This window comes from Phodopus roborovskii, unplaced genomic scaffold, assembly GCF_943737965.1.
Source record: "Phodopus roborovskii unplaced genomic scaffold, PHOROB, whole genome shotgun sequence".
Lineage (NCBI taxonomy): Eukaryota > Metazoa > Chordata > Mammalia > Rodentia > Cricetidae > Phodopus > Phodopus roborovskii.
Genome location: NW_026126598.1, coordinates 862,617 through 880,009, shown reverse-complemented (window position 1 = coordinate 880,009; position 17,393 = coordinate 862,617). Strand labels below are relative to the sequence as shown.

Here is a 17,393-nt window from a genome sequence, read left to right as displayed (position 1 = left end):
TGTGGTCCGGTGGATAGTGCTCTTGCTTAGCATGTGCACAGCCCAGGGTTCAGGCCCCAGCAATGGATAAACCAGCACAGCAGTATATGGCTGCAATCTTAGTGCTTGGGAAGTAGAGGCAGGAGAATCCGAAATTGAAAGTCATTCTCAGCTCTGAGTCACTGGTCTGGACTATAGGACACCTTATCTTAAAAACAAACAACATCTGGGTGTGTGGGGTGCACACCGTTAATCCCAGCACTGAGGAAGCAGAGGCAGGCCGCTCTCTGTAAGTTCCAAACCAATCTGGGATATGTAGTGAGACCCTGCCTCAAAAAGTGGGGGACAGTTATCTCAGTGGCCTAAAACTCCAGATCCAGCGCCCTCCTCTGGCATCTGCAGTACTGCATGCAAACATACATGCAGACAAACACCCATACACATAAAATAATACTTTTAAAAATACCACAAATTGTTGGGCGGTAGCGGAGCATGGTTTTAATCCCAGCACTGGGGAGGTAGAGGCTAGCAAATTTCTGTGAGTTTGAGGCCAGTTCAGTCAGCTAGTTCCAGGATGGCCAAGGCTACATACACACACAGAAAAACCCTGTCTCAAAACACACACACACACACACACACACACACACACACACACACACACACAAATTAAAACAAATGAAAATAATAAGCATCCTAAACTTTTGTGTTGCCTTTGTAGGATGAATTATTAGTTCTTCAAAATGGGTAGGGGAGGGGCCAGAACATACCTTCAAGCTGCTGCATAGTTCTTTGAATGCTGTTTGCAAATTTCTGAAGATTCATTAAGAACTCATCCCGTATCAGCTGGATGCTGTGGTACTCCACCGTTTCCCCGGACATGGCAGGCATCTCTGCTGCGTCGTAAGAAGAAAACTCATGGGTTTCTGCAGGCAATGCTCCCTGGCCTGACTCCGACTTGTGCTGGTTGAAGGACAGTGCAGGCATGAAAACCTGAAAATGCACAACAATTTATGTAGTTAAGTTGCCCTGGGGTCTCCAGCTGTCTGTTAGGTTGACAGATGTGCACATTGGTACTGGGCACACCTGTAATCAAACTTTCAAGAGGCTGAGACAGGAGGGTTGCAATTCAAGGCAGCCTGGGCTCCCTGCCAACTGAGACAAGGAGAATTTTGATGCAGCAAAGGTCACAGAGGACAGCTTGGTTTGCTGGTTATGTAACATATGGTCACTTAGAATGAATTTTGTTTCACTCTGAAGTTGCTTTATAATGAACAGCTTGATTGGATTAAGCAGCCAGCATCTCTGTTCTCAGGAGTCACAAGATTAAAAGATGCCATCCAGAGGCCTGGTGTGGTCCAGCCGTGATCCCAGCATGGGAGAGGCAGAGGCAGGAGGACCTGCCCATGAACTCAAAGCCAGCCTGGGCTACAGAGTGACAGGCCAGCCTGTCTTAAAAAAAACAGAAGTTACCCAACAAACAGTGCCTAGACAGATAGTGACCTCCTTCCTGTCCTACACCCCTCCAAGACTAAACTCTCTGGCCCTTCTTTGGGAGCAGGGGACTGTCCTGGAGATGCCAGACTCTCTGTAGGACCCACAGTTACCTGGCAGATGATGTCCCTCAGGAAGCTGAGCACTTGGGAGTTTATGACACCATATTCCATGGTTTCCGGCATGATCTCCATTGCTTCCCTCATGTCAGTGGCTTCTGGGATTGCCTCTAATTCAAAACAGATGCAGAGTATGGCGTCAGTGGGTGGTGGGGACATTCCCAGGTGTCCCAGCGTCTCCTTTCTCTGAGAGGCTCTGGTAACAAAGTTAAGAGGACAGGCTGCCTGGGATCTAAGCAAACCCTGGGCCGATGAGACTAAACTAGACCACACTAGACTTTTAAGTTTTGTTTTTTGTTTTTGTTTTTGATGGTTTGTTTTTGGAGACAGGGTTTTGCTGTGTAGCTCTGGCTGTCCTGGAACTCAGTCTGTAGACCAGGCTGGCCTTGAACTCACAGAGATCCACCTGCCACTGCCTCCTGAGTGCTAGGATTAAAGGTGTGTGCCACCACTGCCTGGCTAAGTTTTTAAAGACTGTGGGAGTTCTAAAATTATACTGTACTTTACATTATAGTATTAACAAGGGATCTTGGGGACAAGAAATTGAAAGGTTCTGTTTTTAAAAGTCACCCATTTAGGTGCTGGAGAGATGTCTCAGCCAGTAAGAGCACTTGCTGCTCTTGCAGATTTCAGGGTAGTTGCCAGCACCCACATGGTGGCTCACAACCATCTGTAACTCCAGTGTCAGGGGATCTTTTCTGATGTCTAAGGGCACCAGGCATGCATATGGTACACATGAAACATGCATACATGTAAAATAAAAAATCTTAAAACACACATACAGTCCATCTTCATACATACAGCTGGAGAGATGCCTCAGTGGCCAACACCTGTCTGATGCATGAAGACCAGGGTGGGAATCCCTGGAAACTTGTGTAAATGCCAGGAGCATGTGGTGGTTCACTGTAATCCCAGCCTTGGAAGGTAGAGAAAGGGGATGCCCAGAGCAAGGTGGCCAATGAAACTAGTCATATCAGCCTTCTCTGAGTTTGATTAAAAGACGGCCGGCCCATGAAGAAGTGTGGAAGAATAATTCCCTATGTCAACCTTGCCTGCCACAAGCATGTGGACATGGGTGCCTCCCACATGTACATATACACACATAAACACACATATACTCAGTCACACATGTACACATACATTCACACATGTACACACATGAACACATACATATATACAAACACATATACATAACACATGTACACACACATATACACACATATACATATATACAGTCACACATATACACATACACACATACATGCATATACACATACATGTACACACATGTACACATAAATGCACACATGTGCACACATGAACACATACATATATACAAACACACACATACACAAGTAACACATGTACACACATGTACATAAACACACATACATATACACACATGTACACAGTCACACACATACACATACACACACATGCACACATGTGCACACATGTACACACATGAACACATATATATACACAAAAATACACACACATAAACACACATACATATACACACATACAGCCATACATGTACACATACATGCACACATATGCACACATGTACACACATGAACACATACATGTATACATACAAATACACCCATACACGTGTAACACATGTACACACATACACACACACACACACACAGTAGAGGTACCTTTTGTGCTTCTGAGGAAGAACACCACATTCTGTTCCAGAAACTCCTCTGGAATGGGGGTGCAGCTCACATGCAGGTCCAGCCTGTTAACGATGCGCTTCACAAGCTTCTAAAACAGACAGGACATTGCTGGCCTGGCAGGTGAATGCTCAGCAGAGCTTGTTCATCTCCAGCACAGAGGGTCTCATTCCTGATAAGGAGCTATACAGTGGCCACAGAGGAGCTAATCCATCCAGACCTGAGCCCTGAGCCTGCAGCTTCCATTAGGCATGCACAGGGATAACAGTGAAGCTCATCTAGGAAAGGTAGGTGGGGAGCTTGGAGAGGAGGACCAGTGAGAGAAATCAGCTACCTCTGGCTGGCTGGCTGGCTGGCTGGCTGGCTGGCTGGCTGGTTGTGGGACTTCTGTGGGAATTGTTCGTGTGTGTGTATGTGTGTGTGTAAGTACTCCTTTTTAAAAGATAGATTTATTGGGGCAGGAGAAATGGTTCAGTGGTTAAGAGAACTAGCTGTTTTTCCAGACAATCTGGGTGCAGTTTCCAGCACCCACATGGTGATTCACAAACATCTTTAAGCCCAGTTCCAAGGTGTCTGACCCCCTCTTCTGGCCTCTGAAGGTGCCGGGTATGTATGGCATACACATTCCCACATGTGGTAAAACAACCATACAAATACAATAATAGACTAGAATTTACGTAGATAAATAAAGGTTTGGGTTTTTAAAGATTTATTTATTCCACGTGTATGAATGTTTTGCTTGCATGCATGTCTGTGTATCACATGTGTGCCAGTACATTATGGCTCCCTCCTTTCCCTAAGCCATAACTCCTGGTGGGACAGCTTTCCTGATTCCTGTAAGTTCCTCAGTTAGCAATGAATCTAATGGCATTCTGGGAAATCTCAACACAAGATTCTGGAATCCCCACTCGAGCACACTGTGTCCCTTGCACGTTTGGAGCCTGCCACCCTGTCTTATGAGGGCCCCCTAGGCCACTATGCCAACAAGGATAGATACAGGGCAGGGCACACCTTGCCAGACGTTTTTTCTAAGTGTTCTTTCTCTGAGTCATCTTCATCCGTGGTGAACAGGGAGGGGGTCGTGGAGTCATTTCTCAGCTTCGAATGCTTGACTGCAAAACACAATCCAATCAGATGAGTCTGCTGGGAACAAGGGTTCCCACCATCCAGATGCCTTAGTATGACAGTTCCTGTCCTCTATCACATGATCTGCAAAGGACAGGAGTATAGATGTCACAGCAGGCCACATGCCCAAAATCCGACATTGTGGCTGTGGTGTCTAGCATTTGTTTTCTCTGAGTTGTGTGTGTGTGTGTGTGTGTGTGTGTGTGTGTGTGTGTGTGTTTAACCTTACAGGAGGTTTATGAATAAGAGTCGTAAGGCTAAGGTGTAACTCAGCAGCTGACACTTGTCTAGTGTATGCAAAACCCTGAGCTCCATCTCCAACTGGGCAAAACAAACAGCGAGGTATGGTGTCACACACCTCCACCCGGCACTCCAGAGACAGGAGGATCAGCAGTTCAAGGTCATCTTTGGCTACAGAGTTCAAGGCCAGCCTGGCCTACAGGAGACCCTGTCTCAAAAAATATTGAGATGATAGCTGAAAAGGTGGCTCAGAGGTTAAGAGCACTCGCTGCTCTTCCAGGGGAACCTGGGTTTTGTTCCCAGAACCCACACAGCAGCTCACAAGCATCTGTAACTCCAGCTCCATGTGTTCAGGTGCCCTCTTCTGGCTTCCACAGGTATTGCATACACATGGTATACTTACAGGCATGCAGGCAATACCAAAACCACACTCAGGGGTGTGTTTAATGTCACTGGAAATAGCTGAAGTTGGGCTAGGGTTCAGATGATGGGTGGTTCCATGGGTGAAGTGTTTACGGTATAAGCCTGAAGACCCAAGTTCAAACCCAGAACCATATAGAAAGGCCGTGTGGAGGCACAGGCTTGTATTTCCAGGCTGAAACAGGAGGACCATTGGGGTTCACTGGCCAGACAGCCTAGCCTATTAGTGAACGCCAGGCCAGTAAGGGGGCTTGTGTCTGAGCCAGGCCAGTGAGGGGGCTTGTGTCTGAGGATACCTGCTCCAGAGGAATAGCACCTAAGGTTGTCATGTGGCTTCTGTGTGTGTGTGTGTGTGTGTGTGTGTGTGTGTGTGCGTGTGTGAACATACGCAGTTTTACATGCACTCACGTACAGTACACTCACCTGTGTGGGTGCATGTAGGTGCATGCAAGTGTGTGCATACACACACCGATAAAACTGTTAACGCTGAGTTTTGTGCTATGAGTTTTGCTTTTTAAGGCAGTCTCATGTAGCCCAGGCTCATTATTGAAGTCCTGTCTTAAAAAAAAAAAAAAAAAAAAAAAAAAAAAAAAACTTATCTGTTGTTGTTCCTAAATTTGACCACCATACATGCACAAACTCACATACTCACACACGCTCACACACACACATACACACACCTGCCTCAATCTTTGCCTGGGTAAGGGAAGTGACACTGTGAGCCCAGACAGGAAAGAGGCCATATGATGGCAAAGGAGGGATGGGACTGGTGTGCCCATAAGCCAAGGGGTGCCAGTGCCAGCAGCATCTGAGGAAGGAAAGCCCCCTGGAGCTTTCAGAGGGGATATGGCCCTGGCAGCACCTTGGGCCTCTGGACCTGAGGAAAGATATTTCTGTTGTGTTCTGCTGTCCTATTAAGGCCATGTGACCCTTATGCACATATCCACCACCAGCTCCACAGACTCCCCATGTGAAAGTGGCCTCTGTCCCTCCAGACACTCACCGGTCACTTTATCAGTGCCACCTGCTTTTTGAGATTCAGACTCATCTTCCTCAGCCTCCTCTTCGGGGATCACAGGAGTTTCCTCTTTATGGAACCATCGTGGGGAAGAAAATACAAAATAGATTTATCCCTGTATAAGATGGCCAAACCTTTGCTTCAAGTGAAGCCAAAGGGTAGGGACACCCCCCCTGGGGGGGAGGGGGACTTGTAAATGTCACTGCAAAACATCATGGTGCTGGAACCAGCAAGGGAGATTTGTGCCAATTGAGTTGAGGGTGAAGGACACACCTTCACCCCGAAGAAATGCAAGCAACCAGTGAGTATGAGAGAGGCTTGTAACACCACACCATAGAACGTTTTGCAGCGCTGGGCGCAGCCTGGAAACTGCTCCAATGAACCCAGTGTGCTGGTGCAGGTCTGTAGTCCCTGGACTCCGGAGGCAGAGGCAGAAGGATCGGGAGTTCAAGGCCAGCCTGGTCTACACAATACTTTATCTTGAAAAAGAAGGGACAGAAATGAGCCAGGGGGCGCTCTAGAATAAGAACCCAACACTGGCAGAGTGGAGGCACTCCAGCAGGGGGCTGAAACCAAGTTAGACTCAGCGGGGGACAATTGCCTGCTGCTAGCTAGAGCCACGGAAGAGTGCAAGACATTAGGGTCTTGGTGCAGGTTTGTTTGTTTGTTTGGTTAGGTTTTTGTGTGTGTGTGTGTGTGTGTGTGTGTGTGTGTGTGTGTGTGTGTGTTTTGTTATTTTTTAAAATGTATACAGAATCCTATTAGTGTATTCTGAAATTCATATTTTTATTTGGTTGTAATGAATGGGCTTAACCCAGAGGTCCAGGATAATGGGCTCAGGTTCAAAGTTCCACCTGGGGAAGAAAAATGAAGACGGAATGGTTAGATTCCAGTGAGGCTGAGACAGGAGGATTGAGAGTTTGAGGGTACCTTGAGCTACACAGTGAATTCTAGGTCAGCCTGGGTTATGAGACTCTGTCTCACATTGTAGTACGTAATGAAAACAAAGAATAGTTAATGAAAACAGGCATAGTGTATCCTAACAATATGTATCTCCCTCTCTATCTTTCTCTCCCCCCCCCCCTCCCTGCCCCTCTCGGCTGCTATGGAGTTCAGGTGATCCTCGGACTTGCTCTGGTCCTCAGGTGATCCTACCTCAGCTGGGATTGCACTACTTTGGCCTGCTGCCACTTTTTAGAGTAGTGGGGGTTAGGCATGGAAGGCGAGCTCCCCTGAGCCTCTGCAGGCTCCTGCCTTGAGACCCTCCCGCTGGGAGGCATCTTACAGGAAGACTCTGGGCCTCCTCGGTGCCCGGGCAAGGACGCAACCCTGCAGCGCACCTCAGAGGACAGATGAAAACAGAAGCTACGACCCGGGGCACACAGTAGGGCTAAGTGCCAGCGGGGTGCTGGCTGGAGGCTGGCTTTTGTTCAGGCTCACCAATCTCCACCTCCACCTCCTCGGGCACCAGGATGCGATAGAAGAACAGCGTGGCGGCGCCCTCCTCGTCGCTTGCGTGGTTGAGGAAGTGCAGGATGAGGTCCTCTGCCTCGCAGTCGTTGCGGCTCAGCAGCTCCTCGAACAGCTTGGGGTTGCTGAGGTTGAAAGTGGTGTACACGCGGTCGCGCATCCACAGGACCCGCAGGTCGTCCATAGCGTAGACCTGAGCGGTGCAGGACGAAAGGCGGACAGGGCGGGGAGTCGGGCGGCGTCCGTGGCAACGGCGCCCCTAGCAACGGGCACCTGGGCAACGGCGCCGGCGCGGGGCTGAGAGCCCCATTCCGCAGGTAGGAAAGCTGAAGTGCAAGAAAGTTGGTTGCTGAGAAGTGATAAGGACAGGGCTCTGAGGTGGAAACAGGCAGGACTAGAAGCAGTGAACTGGTTAATTTCTGTAAGTACACGACGCAAACCTACATTTAGTTGGGAAAGGAGAATCTCGGCTGAGGCATAACCACCTTTTCTTGGTTACTGATTGATGTAGGAGGGCCCAGACCACTGGGGTCGGTACTATACCCCACCCCCGCCGCCTCCCCAGGCATGGGGGCTGCAGCTGGGCTGATAGCTGAGCAAGCCATGGGGAGCAAACAAGCAAGCAGTGTTCTTCCAAGGTCTCTACTTCCAAGGTCTCTGCTGTGCGCTTCCTTAACAATGGAGCGTAACCTAGGATCAAATGAACTCTTTCTTCCTCCAAGTTGCTTTTGGTTGGTGTTTTATCACAGCAACAGAAGCAAACCAGCAGGGCAGGCAGGCAAGGCTGGTCTCAGTGATTGACACTGTGAGAACGAACACCTGTGGGTCCTAAGGAGGGAATGAAGACCCCCAGTGGGCTCCTAGAAAGGGAACAGCTCTTTCTGGCATAGGGAGTAAGGAAGCAGAAACGCAAGAAAACAAGGCACAGGCATCCCAAAAATATATATTTATTTGTCACTAGCAAAAGGAAGTTCAATACTGACAGGCAAACTAGTCCTTCCATGCCTCTGTGCAGTGCAGCCCTGATCGGCTCCTGTAGTTTCTGCCCCAGGTCCAGGCTCCAGAACCCAGGCTTGTTACATCATCCCTCGGGAGTGGCATCTTCCAAGGATTTCTTGAGGAGCTGGAGCAGAGCCCCACAGCAGCGGTCCACAGGTGGGAAAGGCATTACTGCAAACTCCCTACTCACAGCATCATGGCAGAGATCTTAAGGTCTGCCTGGGGGGGTATGGCACGTAAGCAAACCCCGAGTAAAAACTTCAGTAGAGAAATGTCCTTCTGAAAGAAAAAGAACTGATGAAGCTGTTTTTGTTTTTATTTCCTAAAGTAGGTCAAACTCTAAATCACAGCTTGATTTGCCAGCCCCGTAAGTCACCAACGGATAGTCTACGCCTCTTACACAAGTGCTGATGGAACACTGGTCTGAATGTCATTATAGGAACCCTGGGCCAAGCCCAGCGCTGCAAGAGGATTACAATTCCAAGACCTGCATGAGTGGCTTAAATATCTCGAAGCATACAGACCCATTCTAGAACTGAGGCCAGAAGAGGAGTCTGTCCCAGGTCTCATGGTGGAGGGAGAGTCCAAGAGCTCAAACTCCTTTGCATGCCTCTACTGGCCACATCTGGCCTCTCCACCAACAGAAGTCTCTGTGATGTGGTAGTGAACACCTGAACAGAGGACATGGGTCTGTTGATGTTCCAGGAAGATGAGCATGACACCATACAACAGTTGCTTGCTTCCCTCTGTGGGATGCTATCAATTATATTTCCAGGGTGTCCACAAAAGGAGTAATTTATGTAATGCCATTCCATATAACTGTGACACCCTCATTCTTCAATCTGTACCCTGGTAAGAGGTGCTAGTTAGAAAGGAAAAGTAGCTCCATAATAATGGCCAACAGGGATAGTGAACATGGCCAAAACTGCACTTCCTGTCTGGCCATTGTCCCTGGAATCAATTAACTCCGTGAGGACCAAAGACCCTGGGGAATAGTAAGGAGAGTGACAGCATGGGAGTGACACTGGATACAGGTAAAAGCAGGTCTAACCCTGAGCAGTACCACCTCATCCCCAGCCACTAGCAGGTTCAGCATCAGAGCTGCCAGGAAGGAAGCTGGCACACGGCACAAATACTGGCGTTCACTGCCGGGCGGTGCAGACTCTGCTGTAGCTAGAGAGGAGCGACTTACAGTCCAGGCACAGGGAGAGTCTCAGGAAACGCCTTAAAAGCCTGGGAGGCTGCTCCAACTGCCAGAGGCTTGGCTTTTCATCAAGGAGCCCCACACTACCACACGGAGTGGAGGGGCGGGGACCAGCTGGCCTCTGCAGTAGCATGTGACTCAAAATTGCAAGAGGGCAGAAATATGTTAAACTCCTTTTTCTCTTTAGGGTGTCATGTTGCCCAGGCTGGCCTCAAACTTACCACATAGCCAAGGGTAGCCCTGAACTTGTGATCCTCTGCCTCCACCTTAGGATGCTAGGAATACGAGGCAGGTGTCACCACACCTGAGAGAGGTGGGTCGGAGGGTCTAGCAAGCAAGCAACACCCCAGCCTCAGGCTTCTTTTTGAAATACTTAATCTAAAATCACTTAATGTAAAATGCGAAAATGAACATAATTTATAAGACTATGACACAGATCACTGTGTTCAACGGGACTAAGTCAACTTCATGCAAAGCTAAGCAACCCAAGAACAGGTGATTTTTATACTCGTGATAATAAATTAATAGATTAATGACAATTAGTTTTCAACTGACCTGAACAATTTTTGGAAATTAAACTGTGGCCATCAGACCTTTATTTAGAATCAGTGTGAAAAGTAGAAAATTATACTGTTCCCAAGTAGACACAAGGTTTCTGGTAAAATATCTTCATTTGTTCTTTGCTATAAAAATACACACTACTTCTACCTGTCTTCCCTGCAGTGGCATGGGTTTTAAGGCTCAGGACAGTCATACCGTCATCTTTCCAAATGTACAACCATCATGACTGGTATGACATACAGGTAACAGGACAAGACTCTTGTAAAAATATACAAGCAGGAAAGCCATCTGTTGTCATATTCTCCCGTTTCCTCCAAATATTAAAACAAGATTGGGCTGCGTTGCTGCCCCTCCTGGTGATTGGCAGGGATCAGGGAGAATGCACACACATTCCTGAGCCAGCAGGGTGAGCAGGATCTACTGATGACCCAGCGGTAACATCTGAAAAAAAAACACTATGTCTAGCTTGAGCTGTGGGAAAATATTATCTGGCATCTTCTTGTGATGGAATAACTTTGTGTTTTTTAAAATTGAAAGGGTATCAAGTATCTATAACCATTTTTAGCTAGCCATTCAGCTGGCTTTTCTCCTCCAAATTTACACTTTAAAAAATAACTTTAATGTAATGTTGGCATAATTTATATTTGCTCATAATAAAAACCAACAAAATTGTTGTGTCCAAAGTGGTGAGCACTACAAAATCTTCAACATGAGGAGAGGCGTATCTTACAGAATCATTTGGCTGAATCATAAGGCAATCAACGAGGCTGGAATTTTCCTGTCAGAAATCTGACTTGAGTGAATTCTGTAACATGATAGTTCTCCATAAATCTGAGAGCGGGGTGGCTGCAGCAACGTGGATCATGCTATGTTGTCGTCATTACTGAACTTAGAGGAGAGCAGACTAAAGGAGAAAGGAACAAATTTGGTGCCTGCACCAACGTAGAATTTGTTCTGAAATTCAACCCTACAAAAAGAGAAACAAGTATGTATTAAAACACAATGCCTTCCTCACCAAGGACTGCACCCTGGGACTGAGAGTGAAATCTTGCCATCTCTTTGCATTCTCGGCACAAACATTTTCACCTCATCATTTGCTCCCCAGCACACACTAGGCGGCCCCCATCCAACCTGGCTCCTACCTCCATCCTGGTCTCTCCGCACACCCCTGTATGTGTCAGAAAAGTCTAGTACACCTCCAGCTCTCATACACTAGACACACGGAGGAAGAGACACTGGAACCACAGAGCCGCAGCCAAACACACGTGTTGAGAAGCACTGAGAACACCCTGGAGGTTGCCGAGATGGCCCAGGGGGTAAAGGCATGTGACACCAAGCCGAACAACCGGAGTTCAATCTCTAGCCACTCACACAGTAAAAAGACAACTAACTCCTGCAAGTTGACCTCTGACCTCACAACAAAAAGGAAGGTACTAATCCAGAATTGTCAGTGACACCTGCGACTCCCAATGTGGATAAAAGTGGATACAAACACCAGTCAGGCATGGTGGCACCTGTCTGTAATTCCAGCACGTGAGAGGCAGAGGCAAGGCGATCTCTGTGAGTTTGAGGCCAGCCTGGTCTACATAATAAGACCAAAAACAATGATAACAACAATTAAGGAGAGGATACACAACTGTTTCACAGTCAGAAACTTTCTTTTACTTGTGATTAAATTGTATTTTGTTTCTGAACTGCTAATTCATAGCTGGGTGGGGAGGAGCTAGCCATTATAAGCACTGCATTTAGAAAGGAGTTTTACACACATGTATTTTTTCCTTAATAGGTGGCTTTTTAATTTTTTATTAGCCATTAGCATTTGCACATGTGCATATGTGGGTGGGTACACTTATTACACATGTGACTGTCAGGTGACAGTTGTTGGGCATCGGTTCTCTCCCTCTCCCATGCAGGTCCCGGTAACTGAACGGGGCTTGGTAGCAAGTGTTTGTACCCACTGAGCTGCCTTGCCAGCTCCTGCACCCTTTTCAGAAGATCTGTTGTATTTTTATAGTACCGCGTGTCTTGTGTATGTGCACGCGAGTGCAGGTGCCTGCAGAGACCAGAGGCCCCCACCGGTGCCCTCATGCTAGAGTGACAGGGTTGTGAGCTCCTGATACAGGTGCTGGGAACTGAACTTGAGTCCTCTGAAAGTGCACTTCACATTCTTAACCACTGAGCCATCTCTCTGACCCTCATTTTTACTTTTAAAACACCGTTCTGAGGACACATCTCACTCACCAGTGAAGGCGTATGGCATGGAGAAACGCAGAAAGCCCTTCCATGACCAGGAGGATAAAAATAGTCAAAACTGCAAAGAAAGCCATGACAGGTAGCAGCAGCAAGACCCCGTAGGTGGTGTCCACACGCAGGCCCACACGCATCAGCATGGCCCACAGCACATCAGACAACTCTGCAAAGGAAGCCATTTAGCAGAATTCAGACTGTGAAAACATAAGCCCTCTCACCACCCACGTGACAGCAGGAATGACAACCAGTCAGCCTACCCCCGACCCCCGCCCTCCCCACCCTCCCCTGGCCACCACCCAGCAGAGGCCCTGAGCCTCTGCAAAGAACAGCAAACTTAAAGAGGTTCCAGCGTGCCCTCCGATTGCCTAACTCAGCAGGCTTGAGGCCCAGACTGGATTGACAGTCCTGTCTGAACCTAGCAAGGTGACCTGTTCGAAGTCTGGGTCTGCTACTGCCAACAAGGCAGCCTCTTCACCTTCACATCTAGGGACACAGAGGGCCTTGCTTTGTTCCCTGTTGGTCAATGCCCTCTCATGATTACCCATCTGTCTCACATGTCCCAGGGTCTGTCATGAGTATCAAGGCAACAAAGTGCATGTTTCACTGTTTGTGAGGTGAAGTCGGTCAGTGACCAGAAAAAGTGACATGGCCTCTCATTACAATGCACAGGGTAAGGCAACCTACAAACTAAAGAACACCGCACACAGGTGTGTCTTACACACAGGCTCACAAGCCATGCTGGGGGCTCATCTGTGCATGAGCAGAACGTGACCATGAGGACTGACTTCCAGGAGTCTGAAATAAATACTCCACTCAGTAAGGAAAGCAATGGCTAGGGCACTCACAAACATGAGCATCCGTGCCAGAGGTCACCAGGCCCTCAGTTCACAGAACCCTCCATGGCTAGGCCTGGACTATGACCTGTGTGATAGGAAGGTGGGTCCAAACTATGAAGAGCCCTTGTCCACCACCACATGGAGAGCTTACACACTCCTCAGGACTAAGCAACATACGTGCATGGGCCAGACTGAGGGCCCAAAGCCTCAGGTAAGACGCAGTGTTGGAGATGCAGCCAAGGCAGTACTCGATGGAGTGGATGGTCTGCGTCATCAGGATTTCCCCAAAGTTAAACTGAGGGACAACAGAGAACATTAGACACCATATCACAGACCTGCTCCACTCTGAGTCTCTGGCTGGCCTCAGGGACAGAGCATGCTGGCATCTAAAAACAGCAGGTCCGAGATGTGAGTCCTGCTCTCAGTGAAACTGTGGGGCTCACCAACCCATCTCCCCACCCTAGCTCCCGGACTCTATTCAAGCTTCAGTTCCCATTCTGTGACGCAAACACCAGCCTAGAACTGTGACTGCCTTAAGGGCCCCACGGTTAGAGACTTCACTGACAGCTGAGCTAACCTCAGAAACTACCCAGCATCTACATGGACATTTCCCAGCCTCAGGTGCACAGTGGAGCCTCATGCTTGAGGCCAGAGAGGGAGGGTAGAGGGTGCTCCCCACGAAGAGCACCCTGACTCTGCCTCACAACTTCCTTTGCTCTGTGTACTTGTGATGCTATTACTCGGCCTGAATTAAAACTGCAGTCAGCCCACAGTAAGCAGCTACTGAACAGCCTCCTCCCTCACCCACCCAGCCAGTGAGCTCACAGCTAACCTCCTCACATGTCACTTCCCGGCAGCCTTCTTCCATGCGGTTGCTCCCCTCTTCTATGTCCTGGCTGCCCAGCAAAGAAACCTCTTCCTCGCTGTCCTTCCTTACAAGCGTGTAACCGCTCTAACGGGAAAAGAACAGTGTCAGCGCCTGGATTGCCACAGGGTTAGGACAAAGCCCAAATAACCGCTTCTCTTATGACTCAGCTCTCTGGGAATAAGAAATTTGTCTTCAGGAGAATGCACACCTCATATACTTTTAGCCTGTCAAAGAGCAATGGGGGAAATGGAAAATACAAGTGCTGGCAAAAATCAAGAAACTAGAATCCTACAACACTCCTGCTGGGAGTTTAAAATGGTCCAGCTGCTAAAAGTATGGCAGGTCCTCAAAAATGCAAATACAGAACTAGAACGGTCTCGTGACCTGGCACCTCCACTCCTGGACATACACCCAGGAGAGTCAGTCCTCAGAGAGACCTGAGGAAATGCCTGTGCACGCATGTCATAACAGTCTTATCACTCAAGCTGCAGCCCAGTAGCAACATCAAGGCTCTAAATAAAGCCAGCTTTGGAAGAATCAGAACCTCTGGACATGGGGACCACACTCACCCGGCTCACCCCAAAGCAACTGCGCCCATTGTGCAGCCACAGCAGGAAGAGTGGCTTTCCTAAGAAGAGCACAGGAACCGACAGCACTGTGAGGGCCAGCAACACTCTCTGGACATGCGCCTGTCAGTGCAAAGGAGAAGTCATGGAGGTGTGCAGCAGACTATGAGGGCCAGGGCATCTCTGGGATAGGGGCACAAGACAGGTGACCGCCCAGTCCTGTGGCCAAGGGCGACCCTCCACACTCCTTCCAACTCACAATGTTCAAGACACAGCACTCAAATATTACTTTTAAAGCAGGAGAAATACTTTAGGAAAACTCTAACGGGAGGTTTGGGCAATGACTCAATCCGGACTGAGTTTGAAGCCCGCTGTGGCTGTACAAGCTTGTGACCCAATTCTGGGGAAGCAAAGGCTCCATAGCTGGACACGCTGGCCTATTTTGACAATTCCAGGTCAGACAGACCAACACACACACAGTGAATGGTGCCTGAGGGATGACATCCAAAGTTGACCTCTGGCCTGGAGACACAGGTGCCCACACCCTCACACAAATTCTAAACAGGAAGTCCTTCTGGTATCACACAATAAAATATTGTAACCAAACAGATTAGCATGGTCCCTGTAAAAAGATGGCATGTAACTTTATGAAGCATTCCATTATTTAAAAAACAAATCTAGCCGGGTGGTAATGGCTCATACCTTTAAACACATTACTCTGGAGGCAGAGGCAGGCAGAACTCTGAGTTTGAGGCCAGCCTGGTCTACAGAGTGAGTTCCAGGACAGCCAGGGCTACAGAGTGAAACCCTGTCTTAGAAAAACAAAACAAACAAACCAATCTAAATGGAGTCAAACTCCAGTTAATAACTTTCTGAGAACACTGCAAAAGGAAAAATAGAAACACTTCACACTCTTGCTTTCGATGCAGCCTTCCTTGTCATGGACTATGTAGAGTGCTGAGTGCAGGGGCTGTCACTACCAAGTAGAGGGGCACTCACCTGCCCTGGGTAGAGGCCATGTGTCTCACTGGATGGGAACAGGAACATGTTAATGAACTCGATCAGGATGCTGGGGGCCTCTCTAGAGGTCTCTGCCGAGTATGCCAACCACTTGTAGATGATCATGAAGATCAGGTACCCAAAGATGCAGAGCATGAACAGGATCTCAGGGACGGACACCAGGTAGATGTTGAACTTCTTCCTGAAGTGCCTGCGAGAGGGGTGGAGTGACAGCTGAAAGGCTACTGCTGCAGTGCCACAGGCCACTTCTGGCCTCCACAGAGGGCTCTGATGGCTCGAGCCAGGGCTGCAGATCTCCCCACAGAGGAGAGAGCGAACCACAGGATCATACACACAAACATGCTGCTATTGAGTCTGGCTTCAAAGTATTAGAGTTTGGGGTTTGTTTTTTTTTTTTAAGATTTAAAAAACTTGTTTTAATGAAATCCATTTTTGAAAATGTATTTAATTTTATGTGTATGACTGTTTTGCCTGAAGGTGTGTCTGTACACCATGATCACGCCTGGTACCCCCAGAGGCTAGAAGAGGCTGTAAGCTCCCTGGAACCGGAGCCACAGCAGGCTGTGATGTGAGCCACCATGTGAACACTGGGGACCAAACCCAGGTCCTCTACAAGAGCAACAAATGCTTTTAACAACGGAGCTGTCTCTCCAGCCCCCCCCATTATAAAAAATATTTTCAATTATGTGTGAGTATGTCAGGAGTGGTGGGGGGCGGATTCACTTGATTACAGAATCAAAGGCAACAAATGTCCCTAGAGCTGGAGCTACAGGCAGTTGTGAGCCACCCACCATGGGTGCTGAGAGCAGAACTCAGGTGTAGTCCTCTGGAAAAGCAGCATGCATGTTATCCAGCCCTGGGCGTCTCAAAGCACTCACCACCTTGGACAATTTGTTCAATGTCCCAGCTCTGCCAGGACTTAAAGCAATAGTGTTACATGATGCAAATCATGCTTTGTCATGAGAAACATGGTCAGCAAGGAGAAAAATCTGCCAAGGTGCTGGCTCTCCCACAAAACAAATGGAGAGCTTTCTACTTTAGAACAACAAAAATGTGGCAAAGTCCCTTCTGGGAATAATCCTGTATTCATGTCACATGCCTCACTACCTGGACGGAGCTCCAGGAAGGCAAAGGTCAGGTCCCTCTCCATTCTCTGCAGAAGCCTGGTGCCCAGGATGGCACCCGATCTGAAGTTATGCACTGAACAGATAAATCACTGATCTCCCATAATTGCTAAACTAAATAATCAAAACAGCACCACATCCTACCATGCGCCATCAGATCAACTCTCAGCCCAGTCAACAGCCTAGCATCAAGAAACAAACTTAGGGACTGGACAGATGGTTCTGTGGTTGAGGGCACTAGCTATTCAAGAGGACTGGGTTTAATTCCCAGCACCAACATGGTGGCTCACCACCATCATCTAGTCTCAGGGGCTCTGATGCCCTCGTTGGCCTCTACAGGCACCAGACACATGGCACCCAGACATACCTGCAACATCCACACATAAAAGATGGCTCAGGAGGTAAAGGCAACTGCCACCAA

General features: G+C 48.3%; 2 protein-coding genes and 1 pseudogene across 2 annotated transcripts in view; 1 reads left to right on the top strand and 2 right to left on the bottom strand.

The window, feature by feature from the left end:
• Positions 1–7,774, bottom strand: part of Dnah10 (dynein axonemal heavy chain 10) — a 103,926-nt gene extending 96,152 nt beyond the window's left edge. Inside the window, exons 1-6 of the mRNA XM_051204908.1 lie at positions 7,515–7,774; positions 6,060–6,143; positions 4,283–4,383; positions 3,254–3,362; positions 1,584–1,699; positions 747–969 (exon numbers count right to left, since the gene is read on the bottom strand). Of these exons, the coding sequence (XP_051060865.1) occupies positions 747–969; positions 1,584–1,699; positions 3,254–3,362; positions 4,283–4,383; positions 6,060–6,143; positions 7,515–7,728 (847 nt within the window). The 5' untranslated portion in view covers positions 7,729–7,774. The remainder of the gene's footprint in view (positions 1–746; positions 970–1,583; positions 1,700–3,253; positions 3,363–4,282; positions 4,384–6,059; positions 6,144–7,514) is intronic.
• A 701-nt stretch (positions 7,775–8,475) lies between these two features.
• Positions 8,476–17,393, bottom strand: part of Atp6v0a2 (ATPase H+ transporting V0 subunit a2) — a 28,742-nt gene continuing 19,824 nt past the window's right edge. Inside the window, exons 15-21 of the mRNA XM_051205079.1 lie at positions 15,828–16,038; positions 14,832–14,951; positions 14,227–14,346; positions 13,572–13,689; positions 12,550–12,721; positions 10,047–11,275; positions 8,476–10,013 (exon numbers count right to left, since the gene is read on the bottom strand). Of these exons, the coding sequence (XP_051061036.1) occupies positions 11,170–11,275; positions 12,550–12,721; positions 13,572–13,689; positions 14,227–14,346; positions 14,832–14,951; positions 15,828–16,038 (847 nt within the window). The 3' untranslated portion in view covers positions 8,476–10,013; positions 10,047–11,169. The remainder of the gene's footprint in view (positions 10,014–10,046; positions 11,276–12,549; positions 12,722–13,571; positions 13,690–14,226; positions 14,347–14,831; positions 14,952–15,827; positions 16,039–17,393) is intronic.
• On the top strand, positions 15,397–15,495 carry LOC127237060 (uncharacterized; annotated as a pseudogene).